Here is a 26,179-nt window from a genome sequence, read left to right on the forward strand (position 1 = left end):
GGTACGGGTATATAACATCTTAGTCCTCAGAAACGGTAACGCATTAGTGGTACCATGGGCATAATAGCGTATTCTGTAATATTCATGGTGCTATTCACGTTTGTAGGTGACAGTTACCAGTTTCCCTCAAATGGACCATTATTGTTGTTACTTGTTTGCCATTCTCAGATGCATACAAAATTACCAGAGGGAGACTTTGTACAAAAGTCGATTGCATGGGTACCTCTGTCGCATTCGTGTTTCAACCGTGAAGCAGTTGTGTTTGCATAGCTGTGTTTCGGTTTGAAGGGTGGAATATGGCGTGAATTTACAGGGTACAAAGGAATAACATCTGAGTCCTCAGGAATGGCAACGCATGGGTGGTCATGGGCGAAACAGTATACTCTGTTATGTCCATGATACTGCTCATGTTTATAGGCGACGGTTACCACTTTCCATTAGGTGGGCTGTCAGCTTGTTTGCCATTCTAAGTTATATAAAAAAAAATCTATAATTCCGCTGATATTACGCGTGTGACTGCCGATCTTTGAGGATTAACAATTCAGGTTAGAGGTTGATGAGTGATAGGGAAGCTAGTAAAGCCTCTACTAATAGTAATAGTAGTCAAGCATCAAATATTGGCATTGGCATGCATAATCAATGAGAATTACAAACAATTTTTCAACATGATGCCCAAGACAATAAGTACGGATGAAGTAAAAAATAAAAATAATTAATACTTATAACTGAGCGTGTTCAACCACTTGTACAATGGACTGTGCTCAGAAGAATTGTTCAATATGATGCCCACGACCACTTTCTACCATTTTACGGCTCGCCATCGACAGGAAGTTCACCCTCATACGCTTAGAGCCTAGATGGTCGCGTACAATATGGTTTCACAGATGTTTTCTCCTACTCAGGTTATGGAATGGGTTCCCTGCCGAGGTTTTCCCAAGAGATTACAGCATGGGGTTTTTCAAAAGGGGGGTAAAGAGGTTTCTTCAGGGTCGGCAACGCACGCGTAATACCCCTAATATTACAGGCGTTCATAGGCTACGGTAACCGCTTACAATCAGGTGGGCCGTATGCTCGTTTGCCACCTCAGTGGTATAAAAAAGCCATTCTAAATGTCATAAAAATATTGATTAATATGAACTTTCCTGCCTATAAGATCATACCAGTCTATTAGTATTGGTCAATATTTCTCATTTCTCATGTTGTCCTACTGTCACACGTAACACCTTTCTGTCCAATTATTGGAGACATGGTGACACTAGCGTCTCATCCGTACCACACGTCCGAAATGTTTAATGGAAAAAGTTAAATCGACTTCCGAGCCGGTACTCGTGTGCTGGGTAAATTAATGGCTTAGTTCATATAGATAGAGTGTCTTCATACAAATGCTTCGCAAAAAAGCGGGTCAACTTTTTCGTAGTCAAATTTAGCGTGATAAATAGTTTTTTTTTTTGTTTTGACAACACAGGGGGCAAACGAGCAAGCGGTTCACCTGATGGTAAGTGACTACCGCCGCCCATGGTCACCCACAACACCTACGGCATTGCAGGTGTGCTGCCGGCCTTTTAAAAAGGAATATGCTCTTTTCTTGAAGGTTATGTTGTCGTATCGGCTCGGAAATACTGCTGCTGGAAGTTGATTCCAAAGAGTGGTTGTGCGTGGGAGAAAGTGCCTTGAAAAACGCACGGTGGAGAACCGCCACTCGTCCAGATGGTTGGGATGAAATTTATGAGTGATTCCTTTATATCTTCTATTATTATTTTGTTTTATATTTTCTGTATATTTTTAATGCCTATATATTTATTTTATTTATTAAATAATACGTCAAGATACATTGTACGCGTAAGTATATAGAACATTGTTAAAAAAACAAGGTAGCTAATTTAACAATTAGCTGACGCAAAGTTGACCCGTTTAGGAGGCTCGATGCTTTAGCTATATAATATAATATGAGATTAATGGTTTCACAATGGTTACATGTGGCGGATAATTTAAGTGTTAGATAAAGTATTTAAGAAAAAAAATTGTTGTATAATAAAATTATTAATATCATGTATTTAATTTCTTTTTAACTGTGAAAGGACATTGAAAATAACAAAAAATCAAATCGAAAATTGTATTTGATAAGGAAAATCTTCTTGTTGTTTATACAATTGAAATATTTTGAACAGTATACTCTGTTATGTCCATGGTACTGCACATGTCTATAGCCGACGGTTACCACTTTCCATCAGGTGGGCCGTCAGCTTGTTTGCCATTCAAAGTTGTATAAAAAAATTGTTTTGTACGTTTAAACTAAGTAGAGCTTGTATTTTTTGCCCATCTGACAGGAAGTGGTAACTAGCGTATAAACATAGTGATTATATATTATTAATTAAAAAAATTGATTTATTTATTTAAAAAAAAAATGGTAATATTATTTATTTTAAGAACCTTGTACAAAATTAGACTCCATGGTATTTGTCTTCACCTTGTTTCTGCTGTGAAAAATTGTGTTTGCCGTATTTCGCTTTGAAGGGTGTGTTGGGAAGTATGATCGACCTCCCAGTTTTATAGTGAATTAATAATTATTATTAAATAAAAAAAATGCTTCTATATATTTGATAGAAAATTATGCAAAAAACAAAAGAACATCAAACACATAAAATAAAAATATATGGCTACTAAAATAAAAAAAAAAAGGTTGCAATCTTCAACAGAGTGGGATATGGTAGTGAAATTACAGGATACAGAGGCATAACAACGTAGTTTTCAAGAAAATGGCAACGCAATGGGAGATACCATGGATGTATCATAGTGCTGTTCACATAACAGGCGACAGTTACCACTTTTCATCAGGTGGGCCGTCAGCTTGTGTGCCATTTTAAGTATTACAGAAAAAAGAAACAAAAAAGTCAATATAAATGTTATAAAAGTATAGAATAAGGCATGATATTACCAGTTTGCAATAGTGAGAAGATATCCGGAGATAGATTAATGGATCAGATGTGAAGACAAATTGATGCTTGCGAAAGTACCTAACGGTATTACGACGTCACAGTGTAACCGAAGGATTTAGGAATGATACTTTTAAAGTTTTCTATTGAAATTTCTCTCGCTATTACAATTTCTCGTTAAACTTTTTTAAATTTTACATTATAAATTCAATATAACTCGCAAGGTCTCGTGATACCTATGACCTTTTTCATTTTTAACTGTCTTTAAAAAGAAAGAGGTTCTTGTAAGTAAACATTTTATTTTAACTTTATAATTACCAGTTTCACTTACGTATATTTTAGTTGAGTTTTTTTCCAATAGACTACAGCATGGGGTTCTTCACAAAAAGGGGTAAAGAGGTTCTCTTAGGGCCGGCAATGCGCGCGTAATGTCTTTGGTATTGCAGGCGTTCATATGCTACGGTAACTGATTACCACAAGTCAAGCGGCCTTCTTTCGGCCGGTGTTCTTGTTTGCCACCTCACTGATATAAAAAAATGTAATACGATTAAATTATAGGTAAGTAAAACTGGTAGTTCATACATAATTAGAAATAATAGGATCTTCATGCATCTCAAAAATTTGTGTTACTTGCATACACCCACTGTAACTTGCCTGCCTCGCTCTAGAATTATAATTTTCATTTGTATCAATAAAATCCGTCATTGGCTGTACTCATAAGAGACTTAGCATGTAAGTTGTGTTTTTAAAAGTTATGACTATGTATTTAAAAAACGAACAGAGTTTCGTGCCTCCAATCAAATTGTTTATAATTACTCCTCTCCATCCAAAGGTTGCCTGGTAGAGATCGCTCTTAGCGATAAGGTCGCCCATTGTTTTCTCACTGTGATTATTTCTTGTAATTGTTTATATTTATAATAAATTTCCTATTGTAATCTTTTGGAGGAAACAATAAAGAGTATCTATCTATCTATAATAATATAAGGAGGTTCTAAATTTAGTTTTTTTTTATGTTTTTTATGTTTGTTACATAATAACTCTGTCAGTTATAAAGCGAGTTTGGTTTTTTTCTATCTAAAAAAAATTACTTACAGATTGGCCCCAAATTACTTAGAGATTGCGAGCAATACTAAACTTGTAATATTTATAAAACAGTTAAGTGTATGTTTTTTTTTATGGGTGAAAATTGCATGATATCGGTATACACTGGCGGGGTACCAATGAGAGGTGATAGGTGAGGATGAAGCAGGTCAGGCAACCCATCGTGACGAATTCAACGATAAATTAGTCACGATAGTTTCCAGGGGGAACCGTGTGGAGGTCGACCTGATAGGGTATATTGTTAACAATGGGAACTAACCTCCCCTTTACTAACAATCCCTTTTCCCCCCGTTAGGTGTATGTTATAAATAGATAGATGGATATATAATTTATTTGCATTGTTTGCAGCACATAAATAACAACAGGTATAGATATATACGCTAAAAAAAAAGAAATAAAAAATTACAAACAAAGAAAAAGGAAAATACATAAAAAAGTAACATAATTATGTCAATTGAAGGAACGTATTACTTACATAACATCGAATCATCACGGATATGTCATCGATTAATCATTCAATTAAATATATAGCGAGCGCGTGTAAATGCCACGTCAGCGCGCTGTTCTGATGATAGATGACTATGCTCGATCATTCAATTTTATTGTTTGTGCACAACAAATCATGAGAGGGATGACGCGAAAGATTTAAGAATGCATTTTGAGAATATAGAACACACAAGTGTGTGTGCGCGTGTGCGTTTGAGTGTGTGCGTGCGTGCATGCGTGCGTGTGTGCGTGCGTGCGTGCGTGCGTGCTTGCGTGCGTGCGTGCGTGCGTGCGTGTGTGTGTGTGTGTGTGTGTGTGTGTGTGTGTGTGTGCGTGAATGCGAGTGCGTGTGTGCGTGCATGCGTAACGATAATTTTTTAATTTGTCGTATCACTGTCTGTTTGTTTCAAGATGCATGCGTACGAAGTCGCGAGTAAAAACTAATTAAACTAATAAATTTTGCTTGAAATTGGCTCAACTTTTTGTGGGACACAATCTCATTATTTTTCTTTTATATAAAAAAGTTTCAACTTGATTCTTGTAAACTCGATTACCTACGTCAAAAGATACATCTCTTTCTAACTACCAAAGTGAATTATACAAGTTTTTCGGTTCCCAAACTTTCAACGCAAGGGCAAGTGTAACTCAAAGTGGACATAATGACCGAGCACAATATTGTACAAAACAAAATTAAGTTGACAACATATTTCGTGTTCTAACATGTAGTTTATAGAGTCTAATCTCATTTTATATTGGACAAGATTCTCGCCCGTTACTTTGTATACGTGAAAGTAAGAAGTTTTTAGACGTAGTAAAACTTTTACTTCTTGAAGATGAAACATATATCAGATTTTAAGTTAGATCTTTAGTAACATAACTGTGAAAACCGCATCGTTTAGGTGTAGTAGTTTTTACGTGATATCGGAAAGAATATAAAGACGGAGAGACAAAATTTCCATCCTCCCCAATCTTTAATCCAATCCAATCTTTAATGGAGTATCATTGAAAATGGCACATACCGATGAGTTTACTATTCTATTATCAACAATTAAACAAAATAATTCTGCATATTGAAAACAAATTGTGTATGTGAAAAAATAGAGGACTTTATTATTGAAATAAATAAACAAACATACTGTATTGTTACATTTATTAATTAATTTGCTTATTCCCTATATTGTATAATCCAAATAAAGTATAATCCAAATAAAGTATATTCATTCATTCATACATGTAAAAAAATAGCTAAATTAGGAACTTTCATTTTACGAACTTAATTGTCGAGGGATGGGCAGCAACGTCCCTCTTAAAACATCATCCAAGACTTACTGCGATTGTCAACACGCCTGCCAAATGAAGCAACTACTGGTGAATTCCCCTATTGGGGGAATAGGGAGGAGGGCCTATGTTCAGCAGTGGACAGTTAACAGCTGATATGGTGATGAAAACGATGATTTTATATAAGTCGGTTAAAAATATCAAATACGTTTCCTTGAGAGTGGTATTTTTGTACGATAAAAAAAGAGAATTTAAATTGCATAAATATAATGTAAACTTCAAACAGAGTTGTAAAAGATCACGAATTCTGTGAAAAATATATTTGCTTTTTAAAAATAAATCACTTTAATCTTGCAAATTTTTCATTTGCACCGCTCTAAAAATAGCTGAATGTCAAAGTGTAATGTAAAAGAAGTGATATAATATTTATAGCTAGCTATATATATATATATATATATAGCTATAAATATGTGTATATATATATATATATATACTTTTATAATATATATTTATACATATCTATTATATATGAATTCTTAAAATAATATCATAATATTTTATTGAAAATCATTTAGAAATATAAGGCCATTTTAGATAAGGTATCGTGTTACAGGCTACAAAGGAAACGATCGCTGTATCTACTCCGATTGAAAGATAAAAGTGAGACAAAGCCAGCCGAGACTGTTAGTGACACTGCTATGAAGCTGTACTGCGGACAATGCCATTGTCTTCTCCGACAGGCCTGCTATATCCCTGCATTTAAAGCTGAATGAATCTCTAATCTCCTTTTAACAGAACATTAATTATATATATTTATTTATTTAACTCTTTATTGCACCATAAATAAAAATATACAATGACAATTTTATTAAAATCTATTCAGTAGTTTAGTTTATAAATTGAAATAACAGATTTTGTCACAACTGTGTGTCACAAAAGTGGACCAAAATGTGAATTACAATATGGATGAAAACTGAGCGTATCTTGAGAGTAAATAGCCAAAACAGCTTGTATATGTACACATGCATTGCCGAAATCTTTGACAAGGTGACTTGCGACTTGAAGATTTATTTATTTAACTCTTTCTCATTTTCATTTAAGAGTTTCCTCTTGTCGGTGCAACTAATTCATGCATCTTCCTCCAGCCAGCTCTATCCCAGGCCATATCCTTTATCTCCCTATACGACATGACGCCTAGTGTTTCCTTTATCTGTCCCATGTAGTTAATCCTCGGTCTTCCTCTTTCTCTTTTGCCCTCTATCTTTCCTTCAACACAATTAGGCTTACCTGATTTCATCCTCAGTTGTTTATCATTCGATGTACACTGGTGCCCCACCAGTGTACATCGATAGCACAGGCAGGGTTACCATTCCATTACCATCCCATAAAAAGTATAATATACGGTTTTTTATTCAAAGGATTACGATATTAACGTAATAGTTCCGACAATTTTAATTATTTCACATAAAATTTTCAACCTTTTCAACAGGGGGGAAAGGGATTGTTAGTAATGAAGACTGAAAATCCCATTGCTAGCAATATACCCAACCAGGTCGACCTCCTCACGGTTCTCTCTGGAAACTATCATGGTTAATTCCTTATGAATTCATCATGACTAACTGGCCTGTTTTCGTTCTCATCTATCACCCTTCACTGGTGCTCCGCCAGCGTATCCCGGTTAGCGCAGGCGAGGTTACCATACCATTTTCACCCATCAAAAAAAAACTTTTTAACAATTCTACGTTGATATAAAGCATAAATTCTGACATCTGACGATTTTCGCGTAATACCTCCAGTCTTTTAAAAGATGGCTCTAGTCTTTTAGGAGATATATCGCAGAGAGACGTGGCTAGTCTCACATGTGGACTAAAATAAATAAACCTTATAAATAATCTTGTGAGAAATTTGGGTTCAAACAATGCTTTGGTCTCACTGCTAGCGATAAGCGTTCAAATAATTATACTTACGTACATATCCTGTGATAAAAAGTTTAAATTAGAAAAATATTGTTTAGAGATATTGCTCTTTAAATTATAGGAATACATTTGATTTTTTTTTTAATTTTTTATGCAACTTTAAATGGCAAACAAGCTGACGGCTCACTTGATGGAAAGTGGCATCTGTCGCCTATATACATGTGCAGTACCATGGATATAACAATTTTTCAAGAAAAAAGAAGTTCATGTTAAATCTAAATTCACGGAATGGGCAACAGTAGGAATACTTAAAAGTAGAAATATTTTGTTTGATTTATACGATCAAAAAAAATATCGATTTGATGACAAATTCACCACTTATGTAAAAAATTATTCTAAAATTTTTAAAAAAGTTTGTATTATGGCTAAGTCTAATTATTTTAATAAACAAATTAAGCAGTCTTCTGACAAAATTAAAACCATCTGGAGCATTATAAATAAAGAAACTGGAAGATCTAAAATAGCCTGTAATCAATTTACATTAAATTATGATAATAAATTAATAACAACAACAAAAGATGTAGTTAATATTTTTGAAGATTTTTTTGCTAATATTCCGATTGATATTACATCTTCTCTGGACTCATCTCAATCTCGAGCAAAAAAATTACTAGAGACTAATATCGGTTGTTGTTCTTTAAGATTTAAATTTTCACATGTTAGCCCCTTTCATATCATAAAAATATTCAAACAGCTAAATTTAAAAAATACGGAAGACCTTTGGGGCATGTCTGTAAAAGTAGTTAGTTCTTTCATAGATATTGTTGCTCCATATCTAGCCACTATTTTTAATAAATGTATTGATAATGGCGTTTTTCCACATTTAATGAAATTTAGCAAATTAATCCCACTATTTAAATCAGGAGATAAATTTGAGCCAGGGAACTATAGACCTATATCTATTTTGCCAGTTCTAAGTAAGGTGTTTGAAAAGATAATGTTAAATCAAATGTTACATCACTTCAGGGTTAACGGACTGCTTCACAGTCAGCAATATGGTTTCACCGCCGGCAAGTCTACCACTGACGCAGGTGTTGCGCTAATGACACATATTTTCGAATCTTGGGAGAGGTCACAGGATGCACTCGGAGTTTTTTGTGACCTATCAAAGGCATTTGATTGTGTGGATCATAAAACGCTTTTGTACAAGCTCGAACATTATGGTATAAGAGATAATGATCTAAAATTAATGAGAACTTATTTAGAGGATAGGGTTCAAACTGTAGATATTGACGGTGTAAAATCTAAGGGAGCTAATATTAAGATGGGCGTTCCACAAGGGTCAATCTTAGGCCCCTTTCTCTTTTTAATCTACATAAATGACCTTCCCTTTATGGTAGAGAAAATTGCAGATATAGTGCTGTTTGCGGATGATACTTCGTTAGTGTTTAAAATTGGACGTCAAAGTAATCAATTAGACGATGTAAATTGTGCTATGTCTGCAATATTAAATTGGTTTACATGTAATAACCTATTATTAAATTCCAGCAAAACAAAGTGTATAAAATTTACACTTCCTAATGTAAGACTAATAAATACACAGTTATTGCTTAATGACGAAATAGTAAATTTTGTTAATGATACAGTTTTTTTAGGTATAACAGTGGACTCGAAATTACAATGGGGGCCCCATATTTCAAAATTGGCCAGTAGACTCAGTTCTGCTGCATATGCAATTAGAAGAATTAGGCAATTAACAGACGTGGCGACGGCTAAACTTGTATATTTTAGTTATTTCCATAGCATAATGTCTTATGGCATACTGCTGTGGGGTAAAGCAGCCGATATAAATACTATATTTGTTTTACAAAAGAGAGCCATACGTTCTATTTATGGTATGGGTTCAAGAGAGTCATTACGTCAGTGCTTTAAAGACTCAAATATCCTCACAGTTACTTCACAATACATTTATGAAAATATTATGTATACACGGAAGAACTTAGCGAGTTTTAAAAAACTCAAAGACTGTACAAGTAGAAACTTACGCAATATAAATAAGCTTATTTTACCTAAATGCCGTCTGCACAAAATCAGTAATTCATTCTATGGTAATTGCATAAGATTTTATAATAAACTGCCGGAATCTGCATTAAATCTGACAGAGAGGCAATTCAAATCTTATATTAAACAATTTTTATGTAAGAAAGCCTATTACAGGATAGACGAATTCATAGATGACAACATATCAAGTAAATAATTAGTTTATTAGCATACAACGTTATAATTTTATTTTCTCATTGCTTTCTTGATTTAATTGATTAATTTTAGAAATATGAAAGCGTAGCGGTTTTTTGTATTAATTGCCGCATGCATTCTTATGTAAAATGTGAATACTATAACTATCAGATGGCAATTGTGAGTAGCTTTGACGTGGTCTAGTGTTTTGAGTAGTCATGCTCACTAAAATGTCCAGACTTGTGGCGGCGTGGTGGGCCGGGTCATTGGGCTCCCTAAAATATGGTCGAGCGCAGTGATGGCTGGCTCATCCGTCATACTCGTGAACGGGTGCTGCTTGTAGGGACTGGTCTGCTCTAATCACTATGACTGATTTCCTCTTATTAATTGTTTAACCAGTTGGTTATGTATTCAATTTTTTTTTTTCTTTTTGAGTATTTAATTGAATTAGTGCTAATTGGTGGTTTGTATTCACACAATTAAACTTAAAAATGTAAAATAATAATAAAATTATTTAAAAGAGCATCACGCAAGTTTCTTGCTCGTTCTTCTTGTGATGAGACAGCTTTCCGAACGAGCGGTAAATTAAAAAAAATGTAATGACTTTTCAAAAGTGCTTCAATGTAAGTTTATTTGAATAAATGATTTCTATTCTATTCTATTCTATTCTATACTGTTTCGCCTATGATACTCCCATGCATTGCTATTCCTGCTATGATGTTACCAGCTCTAAAATTAAAAAGAGAGGGTTAAAGTTTAATCTTTTGCCATGTAATATTTATATTACGTCCATAGTTGTGCATCTACAATATTTTATTCATGATAGTCCACGGGTATAGTATTAATAATGGTGAGCTGGGGAGGAAAGGGATTGTTAGTAATGGAGTCTGACTGTCATATTGCTAGCAATATACCTTATCAGGTCGACCTCCACGCGGTTCCCCCTGGAAACCATCACAGTTAATTTTTGATAAATTCATCATGATGGGCAAACTGACCTGCTTCATCCTCACTTATCATCACTCACTGGTGCCCCGCCAGTGTATATCGATAGCGTAGGCGGGGTTACCATTTCATTGTTCCATTAAAAAAAATTAAGGAGGGCTCTCAACTTGTTTGCTATTACGAATATCTTTCTTAAAAGTCCCGTGGTGTACCAATCTACACTACTGATATAGTTTGAGCAATATATGATATATACACCGTTCTATCTTTACTAAAGGATTTCTATGACATGACACTGTGAGAACATAAAACAATCATAAAGTGGTTCCATTGGATGTCATAAAATGTCTATTACAATGACGTTACATTGTTTGTTTATTTGTAATACATAGTGGCAGCTACTGATTCCTTTGAATAAAAGTATTTAAAAAAAATTGGGCATAATTTTAATAGAACATGCGCAGAAGAATTCTTTACTTTCTACCATCGAAGAGTTTACCATCGACAGGGAGTTTAACTCCATACTTTAAAGTCTAGTTGGTCACGTACAGCACGGTTTCAGATACAGCTTGGGGTATGTCAAAAAAGGGACAAAATGTTTTCTCAGAGTCGACGATACGCGTGTGATGCTTTTGGTATTGCAGGCGTTCATATGCTATAGTAACTGCTTATCATCAGGTGGGCTGTATGCTTGTTTGCCACTTCAGTAGTGTAAAAGAGAAAGAAAGAAAATTGCTTAGAATATCTATGTAAAGAACAAATATCAAGCAACATTTACATAAAAAGGAATATAAAAAAATATGTTTTTACTAATATAATCAATGTAAAAGTGTGTTTGTTTGTTACTTTTTGGTGGCTTGACGGCTTAAATAATCACAATGAAGACGGACACAAGCAAGTTTGAATCCCGATTAGTGAATATTTCCCACGGATATCACATACGGATAAAATGGTGAGTAAAAGCTAGTACAAATATAAAAAAGGTAAATTGATCAAATTTCCAGGAACATCACCTCATTGTCAGTACAACATTGTTTTGCGAAGTAAAAACTTGATCCTAGATTTCAGAATATTACGACTCACTGTTACCTCGCTGGTGTATGTCTATAATTTACACTTTATTGGCACCTAAGAACAAGGAATTACATAGAAGCAATGATGAAATAAAAACTGTAAATCATATAATTGCCTCTTTTCTTCTTATGTAAATATAACTAGCAAAAAGAGGACGAAAGATACACCATCAGTTGCTATTTTTCTCAATTCCTAGCTGGTTAGTGTATAGAAAATGTTTGATACGTCAATTATTTGTCAATGACAAATTTTACATTACTAGATTATATATTCGACACAGTTTATGTAGAAAGTATGCAAGCAGGTTGTATCTGAATTTGGTAGACTTATACGTACAATAGAACCAAGTGAGATATCTTATCTATATGCGTTTTTATATGTCTATCCTTCTCTAACGCATTGGCAATGTCATTGCACATATTTTTATATTGTGCAATGACATTGCCAATTGGCATATATTCCGTTAAAAAAAACAGAGTTGGCCGAGCAAAGTCTCCTCTCACTTGCATAAAGTACTCAACGATGTTTTGATACAGTATTAACAATTAGACGTGTTTGCCTCCAACTTGCTGGAGTTTTGCCTGATAACCACAGAGTGTTTGTGTTCAGAGATTTAAGATATAGATGTTATTTATTATATTGTTATGTGCTTTAAATTTAATTAATATTATTCCATTTAATTATGCATATGTATTACCGTACTGATGTTTTCCTGGATGAGCGTATTGGGAGAATGTAAAGCTCACCCGGTTTATGATATAAATAAATAAATAAATAAATAAAGCGACGCTATCATTTTATTTTCAATGTATAAAAAAAATTATAATCAATCGCTACCCGCTCGCAGTGAGACCGCTGGCCGATCATCCGCAATGCGCAAGTTCGCACCGCAACGATATAATTTTTACGTTACCCTTGCTTTGTCCGCATGATGCTCATATTACTGTCTTGTAACTTTGAGATGTAAAGCTGCGTTCTAATACACAGCGGGTTAATGTCGTAAATAATAAATTTATGAGTCGTACGCGAGTGGAGTTTTTATAAGCGCTTCCATTTACGCCTATAAAGGAAGGCGTTTATAAAAAGTCGAGTTATTTTTCAACTGATATAAAAAATAAGTTTCTTCTAATCCTCATAAATAAATTAACATTAGATATAATACAATTTTAACGCATATGCTTAATACAGGTATTTATTTTAACACTAGCGGCTCGTCCCGGCGTCGCACGGGTGGACATTTTTACAATTAAAAAATTGGCCATTAAAGCTGCACACGCGACAGAAGCTTAAAAATTGAGTAACTTCTCCCGTTTTCCCAACATTTCCCTTCACTGCTCTGCTCCTATTGATCGTAGCGTGATGAAAAGTATACTGTAACCTGCCCAGCAGTATGAAGAATAATTGTACCAAGTTTCGTTAAAATTCGTCGAGTAGTTTTTATTTCTATAACGAACATACAGACAGACAGACAAAAATTTTACTGATTGCATTTTTGGCATCAGTGTCGATCACTAATCACCCCCTGATAGTTATTTTGGAAATATATTCCATGTACAGAATTGACCAGATATATTCCATGTATAGACATGAGCAGTACCATGGACATAACAGAGTATACTGTTTCGCCCATGATACCCCCATGCGTTGCCATTCCTGAGGATTCAGGTGTTATTCCTCTGTACCCTGTAACTTGTGTTCAGCAGTGGACATTTAAAAGCTTACATAATGATGATGGTATTACCATCCAAAGTTACTTTATTTAGACAGACTTCAGGACAACCTTTTGTTACAAGTGACATTTAGAATCTGTTAACAGTTCAATGAACTTGCACCTGTAAGACGCAGTATCTGCCACGTAATATATAATATTATGTAAACATTAATATTTTAATCACCCTGGCGCGCAGGGATAGCAACAGATTAAAAAAAAAAAAAAGAAACTGCAAATTACAACCCTTTATTAACAGTTTACAAGCTATGGGCAAGGTTTTTTTTATGGGTGTAAAAAGAATGGTAACCCCGCTTGCGCTATAACGGGATACGCTGGCGCGGCACCAGTGAAAGGTGATCGATGAGAATGAAAACAGGTCAGTTAGCCCATCATGATGAATTCATCAGGAATTAACTATGATAGTTTCCAGGGGGAACCGCGAGCTTAGTTATGCGAGTTAGCTATGGAGTGTGACAGCCTCATTACTAGCAATATGCCTTATCAGGTCGATCTCTACGTGGTTCCCCCTGGAAACCATCGTGAACAATTCTTGTTGAATTCCTCACGAGGGGCTAACTGACCTGTTTCATCCTCACCTATCATCCTTCACTGGTGCCCCGTCGGTGTATATCGATAGCGCGGGTGGGGTTACTATTTCATTATCACCCATAAAAAAATACCCCTGATATTGCAGGCGTTCCTAGGCTACGGTAACCGCTTACCATCTATCTATCTATCTATTTAAGAGCTGCGCTCTTGTCGGTGGAGCTCTTGCCACTCACTACGATTTTCAGCGAGTCTCTTCACCTCTTGATACGACACGACACTAACTCCTTCCTTGATCTGCCTGATGTAACTATGTCTCGGTCTCTTTCTCCCCCTCCTTCCTTCTATTATAATGTTCATAAGTTCGTCGTGTCGTATCAAGTGTCCCAACATTTTTCCCCTTCTGTCCTCAATAGTTCTAATAATTTGTCTTTTTTCCTTAACCCGAAGCAGGACCTCCTCATTGCTAATTCGATCCTTTCAGCTAATTTTCTCCATCCTTCTCCAGCACCACATTCACACACACGCTTACCATCACGTGGGCAATACGCTTGCCTGGCACCTTGGTGGTAAAAATACACATGTGGTAACTACAACGTGTAGTTATTTTTAGATATTTTCCACCCCTATTGTGTGTACACGCGGGCTGCAACTGCGGAACTGCGGTACATCCGCATTTAGTGTTGTGAGCGGAACATGAAGAAAATACAAACGCGAAACGCTGCGATTATAAAGGAAAAGTTGAGGACGTGCGGTGATTATGAATTCTGCACCAACAAACTGACTGTGAACTTTTAAAACAGCTGAACAGATTCACTCTGAGAGCGTCGGGGCTCGTAGCCAAGTAATATATTCATCATGTTCATATCTGGCTTTATTTATTCACTATTAAAAACAGGCCTTTCCCATAGATGTAAAGAACAGTCTTGAGTGACTTGTATCCACAAATTCCTTGCAATGCACTTGTGGTCGTTGAATATAAGCCTTCCACATAGACCGCCATAAAGAATAATCTTGAGCCACCTGTATCCACTAATATCCTGCAATGCACCTAAGTTTATTACTTTATCTAGTAGAGGGGCATCTTACATTATTTTTACCGCACGGAGTCGCCACTCAAGAATTTTCTTCCCCATCGGTTTTCGGTTCTTCAAGCTATGTAACCGGCTCATTGGCACTTTAGCTTATTCTTTTAGTAATATATTATCCTAGCTTAAATATTTAAGGTTCAAAACTGATGGACATCAAACAGTTTAAATTTCCGGATAATTTTGCGGTGATTGAATAGTCTGTCAATAAACTAAATTAATCTGTATCGATTAGTGATAAACTCGCCGCTTGTCACGTTTGATTCCAATTTGTCCAAGAAAATAAGGTTTATATCCATTACGATTGTCCACAGAGTAAATATTTTTTAAAGGGGTACAAATTGTAAGGAAACGACATACTATTGATATATTATTGGGTTTTTCTGCATACTTTTTTAATACTCTTATTTTTTGAGCTGATTTAATTGTGGTTGCTATTTAGTGTGCGTGTGCGTGTGCGTGTGCGTGTGCGTGTGCGTGTGCGTGTGCGTGTGCGTGTGCGTGTGCATGTGCTTTGCCCTAATGGTGAACGTAATAATATGTGCAGTACTTAATTTGTCCATAAATTTGTGATCGATCACATTTGAATAAAACTGGAAAGGGGCGAGCGTTTTTCTGTCTCTCCGGTTAATTTGGTATTTAAATTATTTTAAAAAGGTAGTGGGTTCTAAAGTCGTCTAAATTTTTTCGTGTAGGTTTTTTTGTGCAATCGGCCAGTACCGAAACGGTTTAAATGATTATTTTGGTGGTTAATAGGATTTACTTCTGTATTATTTGCAAATTATTTTTATTATAATAACAAATATTTTTTTTTATTAATTATATTTACACTTCCATAGAATAGAATAGAAATAATCTTTATGCAAATAAATTTATTTACAAGCTCTTTTATATCCTCAATTTTTAAGTTTCTATTGCTGAGTTCTAAACATTGTTATCTGGTAAGAAGAACCCCATAAGAAACTCAACAGTTACTCTTTTCAAATTATAATGCACAAGATATTTCTATATATGTAAGTATTCAAGCTTCATTGCTACGATTTATTCGTATAAAATTATATTAATGCGATTATCAGATTACCACAAGGAGACTTTGTACAAAAGTCGTTTGCTTGTCTGTCCCATTCGTGTTACTACCGTGAAGCAGTCGTGTTTCGGTTTAAAGTGTGGCATATGGCAGTGAATTTACAAGGTACAGTGGAATACCATCTGAGTGTTCAGGAATGGCAACGCATGGGGGTATCATGGGCAAAACAGTATACTCAGTTATGTACATGGTACTGCTCACGTCTATAGGCGACGGTCACCATTTTCTATCGGGTGGACCGCTTGTTTGCCATTCTAAGTTACATAAAAAATGTGTATTCATTTTATCATGATAGAAGCAGCAATTCGTTTTTTTAGTAAAATACCTATTTTTCTCTATATTTTTAATACAAGTATACTTATCCATTCACGTTAAATTAAATAGATTTATCAAAGAAGATTGCAAACTTCAAAGTTTTGGTATTAGAGATGGTAGGTAGGAGATAGCTTGCAAACTATGATTAAAGCAGCTTGCTCATGAATAGTAACTCGGTGATAAATTTGAAGCAGCATAAAATGTTGCCAGTAAATTGGCCAAAAAATGGGATATTTATAGCTATTATGTATTCTAGCTATACAACCGACTTTAAAAAGAAGAAAGTTGCTATTTATTTATAGTTTATTGTACATTAACATTGTTTTAATTTATTTTAAAAAAAGATGTACAACATTCGAACTTAACTCTGTAAGAGTTCTCTTCCAGCAAACCCTGAGTGGAAAGGAGCATTAATTACCAGCGGGCAGTGTGCGTACAATAAGAAGAGGAAACAGTATGTTTGTTTCCATTAAGAAATAAAAAATACGCTTTCCTGAATACAAACTAATTTATATACTTACATATCTGTATATAAGAATATATATATATATATAAAATATTTGATAAATATTAATATAAAATATTCCGTTTGAAGGGTGGGATATGGCGTCAATTTACAGGGTACAGAGGAATAACATCTGAGTCCTCAGGAATGGCAACGCATGGGGGGTATCGTGGGAGAAACAGTATACTCTGTTATATCCATGGTACTGCACATGTCTATAGGCGACGGTTACCACTTTCCATCAGGTGGGCCGTCAGCTTGTTTGCCATTTTAAGTTGTATTACAGAAAAAAAAAACTGTCTACATATACAAAATACGTACATATACATACACAAACATAAGTTTATGAGGAAAGAAGATGCTGTTTTAATCGGCACATGAAAATATTGTTGTTAATTCGATGTATGTACGTATTTGTTATTCCTTTAGGAATATGTATGTTATGGGGAGAGACCGGAGCCAGTAGTGAGATGTTAATTGGTTATTATTATTATAATTAGATATTACATATAAATATATTACGCGAACAGAGTTTCGTGCCTCCAGTCAGACTGTTTATAATTACTCCTCTCCATCCAAAGGTTGCCTGGAAGAGATCGTTCTTAGCGATAAGGTCACCCATTGTTTTCTCACTGTGATTATTTCTTGTAATTGTTTGTATGTATAATAAGTTTACTATTGTAATCTTATGGAAGAAACAATGTGTATTTGTCTATCTATGTATTTATATGTATGTTTTTTTATATCCATTTTTGGGCGGATTTTATTAATTCTTTCTATCATTTCTAGGCTTTACTTCCGTATTGATATCACACTGTTGCATTGCTGATTTCGATTTTCATTTAAAATCATGCACATATTTAGAAATCGAAAGAAATAAGATATTTTAAACAACGACATGATTATAATGTGTCGATTCTAGAAATAGTAAAGTCAGCTCAGAATTTTTGAACATATCACGTGATATACACACCAAAATACAGTCCAATTGAGAGCATCCATTTCCGAGTCGGTTAATAATTACACAATCAATTTAACGCTTTGGTGAATTGTAATAACCGGTTGTGACGGTTCGCCTATAGTACAATGGGTTTAATACCATAAGTACATAAAAGAAACAGGGGTTCCTATGGGTGGCCGCTGCGGGAGCTGAGCTATTTAATATAAACAAGCTTTGAAGTCGGGGTTCACAATAGTGTACAGAGGGGACGTTGCCATGTATGAAGTATTGACACAGAAGGGAGACTCCTTTGATGTGTTTCCAAAGTGTAGTGGATGTCACAAGAAAATTGGATAAATTAAACAAAAATATATTATATTTTATATATAACCAAATTATAGTTTACCTTTTTATCATCAGGTGTAAAAAAGATACATACAACACAGTTTAATAAGGTTTATGAGAGTCTTTAAAGTTTTGTAAATTCGATAATAAATTTAATATAAAATACCAAAATACGTTAACATATAATTAAATTGAATTTAAAGAAAAGTTCAGTTCGAATAATAGGCTAAATCTGATTATTGAAATATCTACCCTTCGGTGACATAATCTATGACGTTGTTGGAGAAAGAATAGAAAAAAAAAAAAAGAAAAAAGAGGGACGGGAGATCGGCGGGCGCGCGGGAGTCGGTTTTTGGGAATTGCGCAGTGGAAAAGGAAAAGAAAGAAGGGGAGATGGCGCGGGAGTCGTGTTTTAGGAACTGCGCAATAAATTAAAAGAGGATAGCTGGGATATGGGGCTAGGAGTGACTGGATCTATGAAGGGGTTTGGGATCTTAGTGTATCACTATCGATTAAGTGTGTGAAGGGAGTCAATGGAAGACTGGAGAATCCGGTGAGCTTGTTCCATTTATTACTACGTGGTTAGATTTTTGACTGTGATCACAGGCAGGGTTTATACTTGATATTTTTCCCAACAACTATTAATATACGTATTTAATCGAGTCCATATACCTTTAGGTAATGCGTTTATCGTTAAATGCAATCACATTTGAACAAAGATCTACATCAATATAATTTACGTAATAATAATACATACTTACGTTATTCTACTCATATACAAAATTCAATTATATGGCTGTTTGATAGAAATTCATCGATTTGACTCAATATTCTAATTGTCCAGTTTTGGCAAATACTTATTGAATCAACTATTAAACTATTATAATACTAACTAAATTCATATCTAGTTACTATAAATTATTTATTTATTGAGGATAAATAGACTGAGGTGGCTGTGGTCTGGTCTCATTGCTGGGGAAACAACCATTGATGAGACGGAGGGGTTATTGAGTGGCGACTCTGTATATGCAAGTGTGGTGAGGGCTGCCTCCATTGGTTGGAGTGACTGTTTTATGTGTATTGTGGGGACTCGGTGGGTGCAGGAGTTTGGGGCCGTTCCTAGTGGCAGTCTATGGGGAATTGCCTGTGTTCAGTCGTGGATTGGTGATGGTTGGGACGATGATGATGATGGAGTGGTTGTATTTGTTACACTATTGCAGTGTTGATTTGGAACACCTGCTCATGCTTGGCGTCTCATGGTGGAGTGTTTTCATACCATTGCTCGGTCGATTGTACTAATGATTCTTTTGTATACTTTTAATTATCCATGATTACATGTGGGAATTTGTTTTGCACCAGATGTACAGAGAAACAGCTTAGCTGTTGCAGGTGATTTTATGTGAATGTATTACTTTTGATACATTGTTGTGTTGGTAGATAGATTCATGTAACGGTGGGATGTTTATGGTGGACAGGCCTGTATTGTTTGAATAGATGTTTTGTCTTGATTTATTATAAACTTTAATATTGATTTTGTTGTAGTAAGCAAGCTGATAATAACAATTCTGTGTGTGTTACTGGTTTCTAATAATATTTAATTGTGCTGATATTATGGGTGTGGATTTGTTTCCTAATGGTAATAAATGTACTAAGGGATTCTCTGACTATAGTTACTTTTAACTAGGTGTGAGATACAGTGTAAAATTAGTACTAAATGACAAGTGTGAGCTATGTATTTTACTCATATTTAGGAGGAAGGTTGTCATGGCGATGGGGTTTGTATGTGTGTTGTTTGTTCGTGCTATATTGACTGGACAAGTTCGGACGGGGTTGGGATTGGTGAATCTTTATTGGATTTATATTTAATATACATATTTTGAATATTTATGGGAATAGAATGGAGATATACAGGTGGTAAAATATAATATTAGTATTTTATAAATTTCATTGTCGAGTTGGTTGTATATGTTGGGCTGCATCCAAGGAGATGTGAACCTATTAATATCAAGTTGGGACAGTTACTTTAAATATTGATAAAGCAAGCACTGGCACTGATTATTCGCTTCTTTAGTGGATTTGCATTAGAGTTTAGAAATCAAATAGATAGCATATTGGGAAGGTCTTCACCACACATGTATTTGAGGAATGTTCTTGATAATTAGTGCTGTATGTATATATTGTTGCGGGTACAATTGCAATAAGAATGTTAAACTTCTAATCTTCTGTTCATTCTTGAATTTGGGGGTAGGCTTGGCTATTGATATGAATATAAAACTGCAGCATTACTGGATACTATTAATTATTTCTGGTGTAAACCATGATTATTTATGTCACTGATAATTTAGTTGTATATTACGGTTGATATATGATGATTTTATATTTAATTATATTGGACAAATACAAATAAACAAACTTGCTGGTGTTTGTTGCGTTGACAGTTGTGATAGATAATCAAAATTCAATTCAATACATCAATACGTCATTCAATACGTCATTAATGTGACAGATGTCAAACAAAAGGAGATTATACACGTTATGATTCTATATCTAAATCTATAGAAAATTTATATAATTTTCTATTATTTTATAATAACTGTAGGGGAAATATTGGAATTATTTATATGAGAAATTTCACTTAAATGATATGATAATTATTTAAAGACCTAATTTCTTAGGGATTTAATCATGATGATTTAAACACTAAAACACTTATTTATCTGAGAAATCCTCTTAGTAAATAGGTTTACTAAGACACTAAAAGGAAGTAGATATAGTATAACTATAGTACAGCTACAATAATTGTATGGGACTTACTGTCCTTTCTATACAAATATATATTTAATCTATATCTTTCACATTATAATTATGTAATATATTGCCTCTACTACTACAACATACACAAATAGGACTTATTGTCCTTCCTATATACCTATATATAATAATTGACCTGGCACTTTAATGTGTAATTTATCAGTACTTATGACAACAACCAATTAGGACTTATAGTCCTCTCTATAAAGTTACATAATTATTTAATCTGATTATTTCACAATGTGATTAATCAAACCTCTACAAATATTACAAAAGATCTCTATTACTCTCAACACAATAATAGCTTGTTGGACTTAGTGTCCTCAAACTTATAGAAAACCCAACTGGTTATTTCACGAGACGTTGTTAACTTGTGATTAATCAGTGTCTTTTAAAGGACTTATAGTTCCTTTAGATATATCTCTCTGAATAAATAATTGGTTAATTCACAATGTGGTTAATCAACAATAATATTATATATAATTGACTGGACTTATAATTCATTCAATAGCACTCATTACTTTTAGTAGCTCTCGACCTATGGGTTGGACTACTCGTTCTTAGGCTCTGGCCTAATCAACAGATGTAACTTGAACCTTGAGTATTCTTGGTATTAAGTAAATAATATTAAATTGACAATGCTATGTTATGATATAGCAATTATCAACATTATATGGCTTGGCCAATTCCAGGGTGTGGAAGGTATCCCCTATCACACAAATCTTCATCTCTATCGGACTGTCTTCACAGGTGATCTCTAATGTCACATTATAGGGCCGAAGGGTTATGTCCCATCAAAGTAGGTTCTGGTGTCTGGGTGATCTCGCTTCTTGGTCTGATCTCTTGTGGAGCCGAAGGGAAACCCCCATTGAGTAAGCTCGTAACAGGGTGACGCTGGGAAACAGTTTCGTACTGTTAGTGGGTGATCTCTATGTCGCCATATAGGACTGAAAGGGTCATCGCCCATGAGTAAGCTCTCGTGTCGGAGTGATCCTGGGATTTCAGTTCCGATTCGTTTGCCTCTGGCAAACACTAATTTATACTGGAAGCATCGTGGGGCTGGTGGAGCCACTGTAATGTTGAAGTAAATGTACTTATGTTTGGTTTGGAACTGAGAATACTCATTCCCTTATTACCATCAGAGTGCATTAATAAATAGTAATACCCTTCCCTACCTTTTAGGAGGAAGAGTTATAGATAGTTGGAAAGTCTTCCACTGGTCCGGGCGTGTGAGGGGCCCGACCGCTCCCCCATTTTTTTTTTATTATTACAGTTATTCTGTAATTTACTATTAAATTAACATAACTTCCTAGTTACATGAATTATGAGTATAATTCACTAATTATTCTTAATCCTTAAAGATTTATCAATCATATTCATTATTTAACTCCTATCATATACCAATTAAAGAACCTTTTGGTTATTACACACACAACGGGTCCTACATTACTAGACGATCACATATTTATTTATCTGGCCAGATGATCAAGTGTTCTACTAGAGATCTGTTCAATATTATGTGTTTATTGTAAGGTTTTTTAAGATTCATAAGATGTTTAGGGTGTATAAGGTAATATAGGTATGGGCTATATTGAGGGTGTTAGGCCTTTCTTTAGGGTAGATTTTCATTATATTTTCATAGATTTCATTAGGTAAAGCCTTCGTAGGCTTTTCTTAGGCTTTGTAGGTTTTCCATGTGTAGGTTAGTTTAGAGGTAGTTAATATATAAAGGGGTACACACACACAGAGGGGGGGACCATCACACGGTTACAGTGCGGTATAAACTTGGATTAATGGCGCGTGTGACGGTAATTGGCTAACTAATAAATCATTGATCACAAATGTTACTTGTTTTAATGACATAAAACGTTCAATAGAGTAATATTATAGTAAACATCAACCTTTTATATACATTGTCTATTATATTTTTTTTTAAATCTCCCCTCGTTAGGAGAAGAGATGGCAAACTAACCCTTGGCAGAAGCACAGTCGGCCGGGTTTCAGGGCCCCAGGGAGAGAAACCGGCGTACTATGCGGCCAGTATCTAAGAGCACCGCTTGGGATTGCATCCTTCCCGGGAGTGAGCTGCCTCGGAATCTTAACCGTCTGAGATGTTGTTCCAGACTGGTTGGGATAAGACCATTCACCGACAAAACGATTGGAATAATTTAGGTGGACGTCACCCCCCACATTTCGGTCACCTCGTGAGCCAAGTCGAGATATTTTCTCTTTTTCTCAGTTTCGGCTTTCACGAGGTTCTCGTAGGTTACCGTAGCCTATAAACGCCTGCAATACCAGGGGTATTACGCGTCACAGACTCTGAAGAAACCCCTCTACTCCCTTTTTGAAGAACTCCAAACTGTAGTATCTTGGAAAACCTCGACAGGGAGCTCATTCCATAATCTGAGTGTACATGGGAGAAAATATTTTTGAAACCGCGTTGTACGCGACCATCTAGGCTTTAGAGTGTTATGATGAACTCCCTGTCAATGTCGATGTTAGATTATATTTAATTATTTTACATATTTATTTATTTATTTATAGGATTACCAACATAAGATACAGCTAAACATTTTACTACAATACACTGGTAGATTAGATCTTACTGTTCCTACATTTATAGGCAACCACAGCGTGCCTTGTGTTTGATAAACATTAAAATATAATTAAATTATTAAATGTCATTAAATGAGTAAAGATATTGACAATATGAATAATATCATAATATAAATAATGGAAAGTATATTTATTTATCCACGAGATAAGAAAGAGTAATCCATTCTATGTCGGAACCACAATTAATCAACACATATTTCGCCAAGATCGAATTATTTGAATTTTTCTTTTTTTTTGCAGAAATCTGCTATAATCTGTCCTTTAACCATTAGTTTATATTGTTCGCGGTTAATTTATGGATGACAAACCAAAAAAAATTGGAACAAAGTGCGCATTCATTCGCTGGGGACACTTGGGGGCGGTGTTTTTTGTTGCGTTGTAACAAAGTTTCGGTTTATCTCTAGACGACGTCGATGGAAAATGATTTATTTTGTTATATAACTGTCTTATATTTATACAAGTAGGTACACAGATTTTGAGACGATAAGAAAAGGAATGAAAGGTTCTCTATCCGACTTAGCTGCAAATATATCAAATAGATTTTGCTGTAAGACCAATCAGAACAGAGGTTGAAAACATGAGAAAACCATTACTGAAATTTTTTATTTTAAATTAATAAAATTAATCAATGATGAACGACGAGATGTTTTATAGTCACGTTAAATTAAAAATATTAAGAATTGGTGATCTGGCCTGGCTTTCCACGAGTAAATACAATAGAATTGTTAGTAATGGGGGTCTAATTTCCTCATTACTAGAAATACACCTTATCAGGTCGACCTCCACGCGGTTCCCCCTGGAAACTATTGTGGTTAATTCTAGTGGAATTTGTTACGATGGGCTGATACTGACTTGCTGTTATCGTCACCTATCACCCCTCACTGGTGCCCCGCTAGTGTATACCGATAGTACAGGCATTACCATGCCATTTTCACCCATAAAAAATACAATAGAATATTTGAACATAATATATATACTATGTTATTTATTGATAACATAGCTTTATGTAGATGAAAGAATTATTAAAATCGGTTGAATAGTTTTTTTTAATTTATTCATTACAAATAAACAATCGTATCATTTTTCTCTTTATTATATTAATATAGAATAATAGATAAAATAGAGGGAGACTTTGTACAAAAGTAATTTGCTTGGGCATCTCTGTCCCATTCGTGTTTCTACCGTGAAGCAATTGTGTTTGCGTGGCTGTGTTTCGGTTTGAAGGATGGGATATGGCGTGAATTTACTGGGTACAAAGGAATAACACCTGAGTCCTCAGTAAAGGCAACGCATGGGTGGTATCATGGGCGAAACAGTATACTCTGTTATGTCCATGGTACTGCTCATGTCTATAGGCGACGGTTACCACTTTCCATCAGGTGGGCCGTTAGCTTGTTTGCCATTCTATCTTATCTTATCTTATCTTATATTCGCATATGGGGTCAGCTAAGCCGTTGCACGTCGACCCATTCAGATCTTTTGTGCTTCCCCCTGCCTTATACCATCATTTCATAGATCCTTTGTGTTGCCTTGACGATATCCCGCGGTTTAAGATATCTGTAGTCCCCTGGTTCTGGATAAGCCGTTCCCAGTAGACTCATACGCATACTTGCCAACGAATCGCAGTTGCACATCAAGTGTTCCATGGATTCCGATTTCTCCCCGCACAGTCTGCACAGTGTGTCCGAAGATAGACCCATCTTGTGTAGTATATGCCTTACTGGCATATGTCCAGTTAAGGCACCCATAATGAGTCTTGCCTGTTGTCTGTCACCGCTGTAGATAAGCTTATCCCATCCTTCAACATTGTCATTTAAGAACTTTTTAGAATGTTGAAGACCCTTCAAAGTCCTCCATTCCTTTTGCTGTTTTTTCCTCACATACTCCTCAAGGGCAGAGTTAACAACACTTGATGCAAGTGCAACATATGGTTCGGGACCTATCATTTTTGATTCTGATCCCTTTCTCGCCAACTCATCGGCCATTTCATTACCTTCAATCCCAATATGTCCAGGGACCCATATCAAACTAACCCTTGCCATTCTAAGTTGCATAAAAGAAAGAAATAACCTTAATTAAAATATTTTCGTTTACGATCTCTTGTAATTGTATTTTTTACGATTCTACTGCTGAGTTCGGCATCTTGTTATCTGGTAAGAAGAACTCTCAAGATACTCTACAATTATTCTTTTCAATTTACATAATAATATGCAAGATAATTTTACATTTGTATATGTACTGTGACTA

General features: G+C 35.0%; 2 protein-coding genes across 2 annotated transcripts in view; one reads left to right on the forward strand and one right to left on the reverse strand.

The window, feature by feature from the left end:
• LOC113523095 (inactive dipeptidyl peptidase 10) overlaps positions 1-26,179 on the reverse strand; it is a 329,346-nt gene that overhangs the window by 234,661 nt on the left and 68,506 nt on the right. The gene's annotated exons all lie outside the window — the stretch shown is intronic.
• On the forward strand, positions 7,839-10,472 carry LOC128200083 (uncharacterized). Its single transcript, XM_052892218.1, has 2 exons — positions 7,839-8,937; positions 9,370-10,472. The coding sequence occupies exons 1-2, from the start codon at positions 8,136-8,138 to the stop codon at positions 9,969-9,971; spliced, it is 1,404 nt and encodes a 467-aa protein (XP_052748178.1). The 5' UTR covers positions 7,839-8,135; the 3' UTR covers positions 9,972-10,472.

The sequence above is a fragment of the Galleria mellonella genome, unplaced genomic scaffold (assembly GCF_026898425.1).
Source record: "Galleria mellonella isolate WM207_F2 unplaced genomic scaffold, CSIRO_AGI_GalMel_v1 utg109, whole genome shotgun sequence".
In the NCBI taxonomy this organism is placed as follows: domain Eukaryota; kingdom Metazoa; phylum Arthropoda; class Insecta; order Lepidoptera; family Pyralidae; genus Galleria; species Galleria mellonella.

Bases quoted from the DNA above. Each gene is read 5' to 3' on its own strand.
- LOC128200083 (XM_052892218.1), top strand. From the start codon at position 8,136: ATGGCTAAGTCTAATTATTTTAATAAACAAATTAAGCAGTCTTCTGAC. The intron at 8,938-9,369 runs GTATAAGAGATA...CAGTTTTTTTAG, and splicing joins GTACAAGCTCGAACATTATG to GTATAACAGTGGACTCGAAA.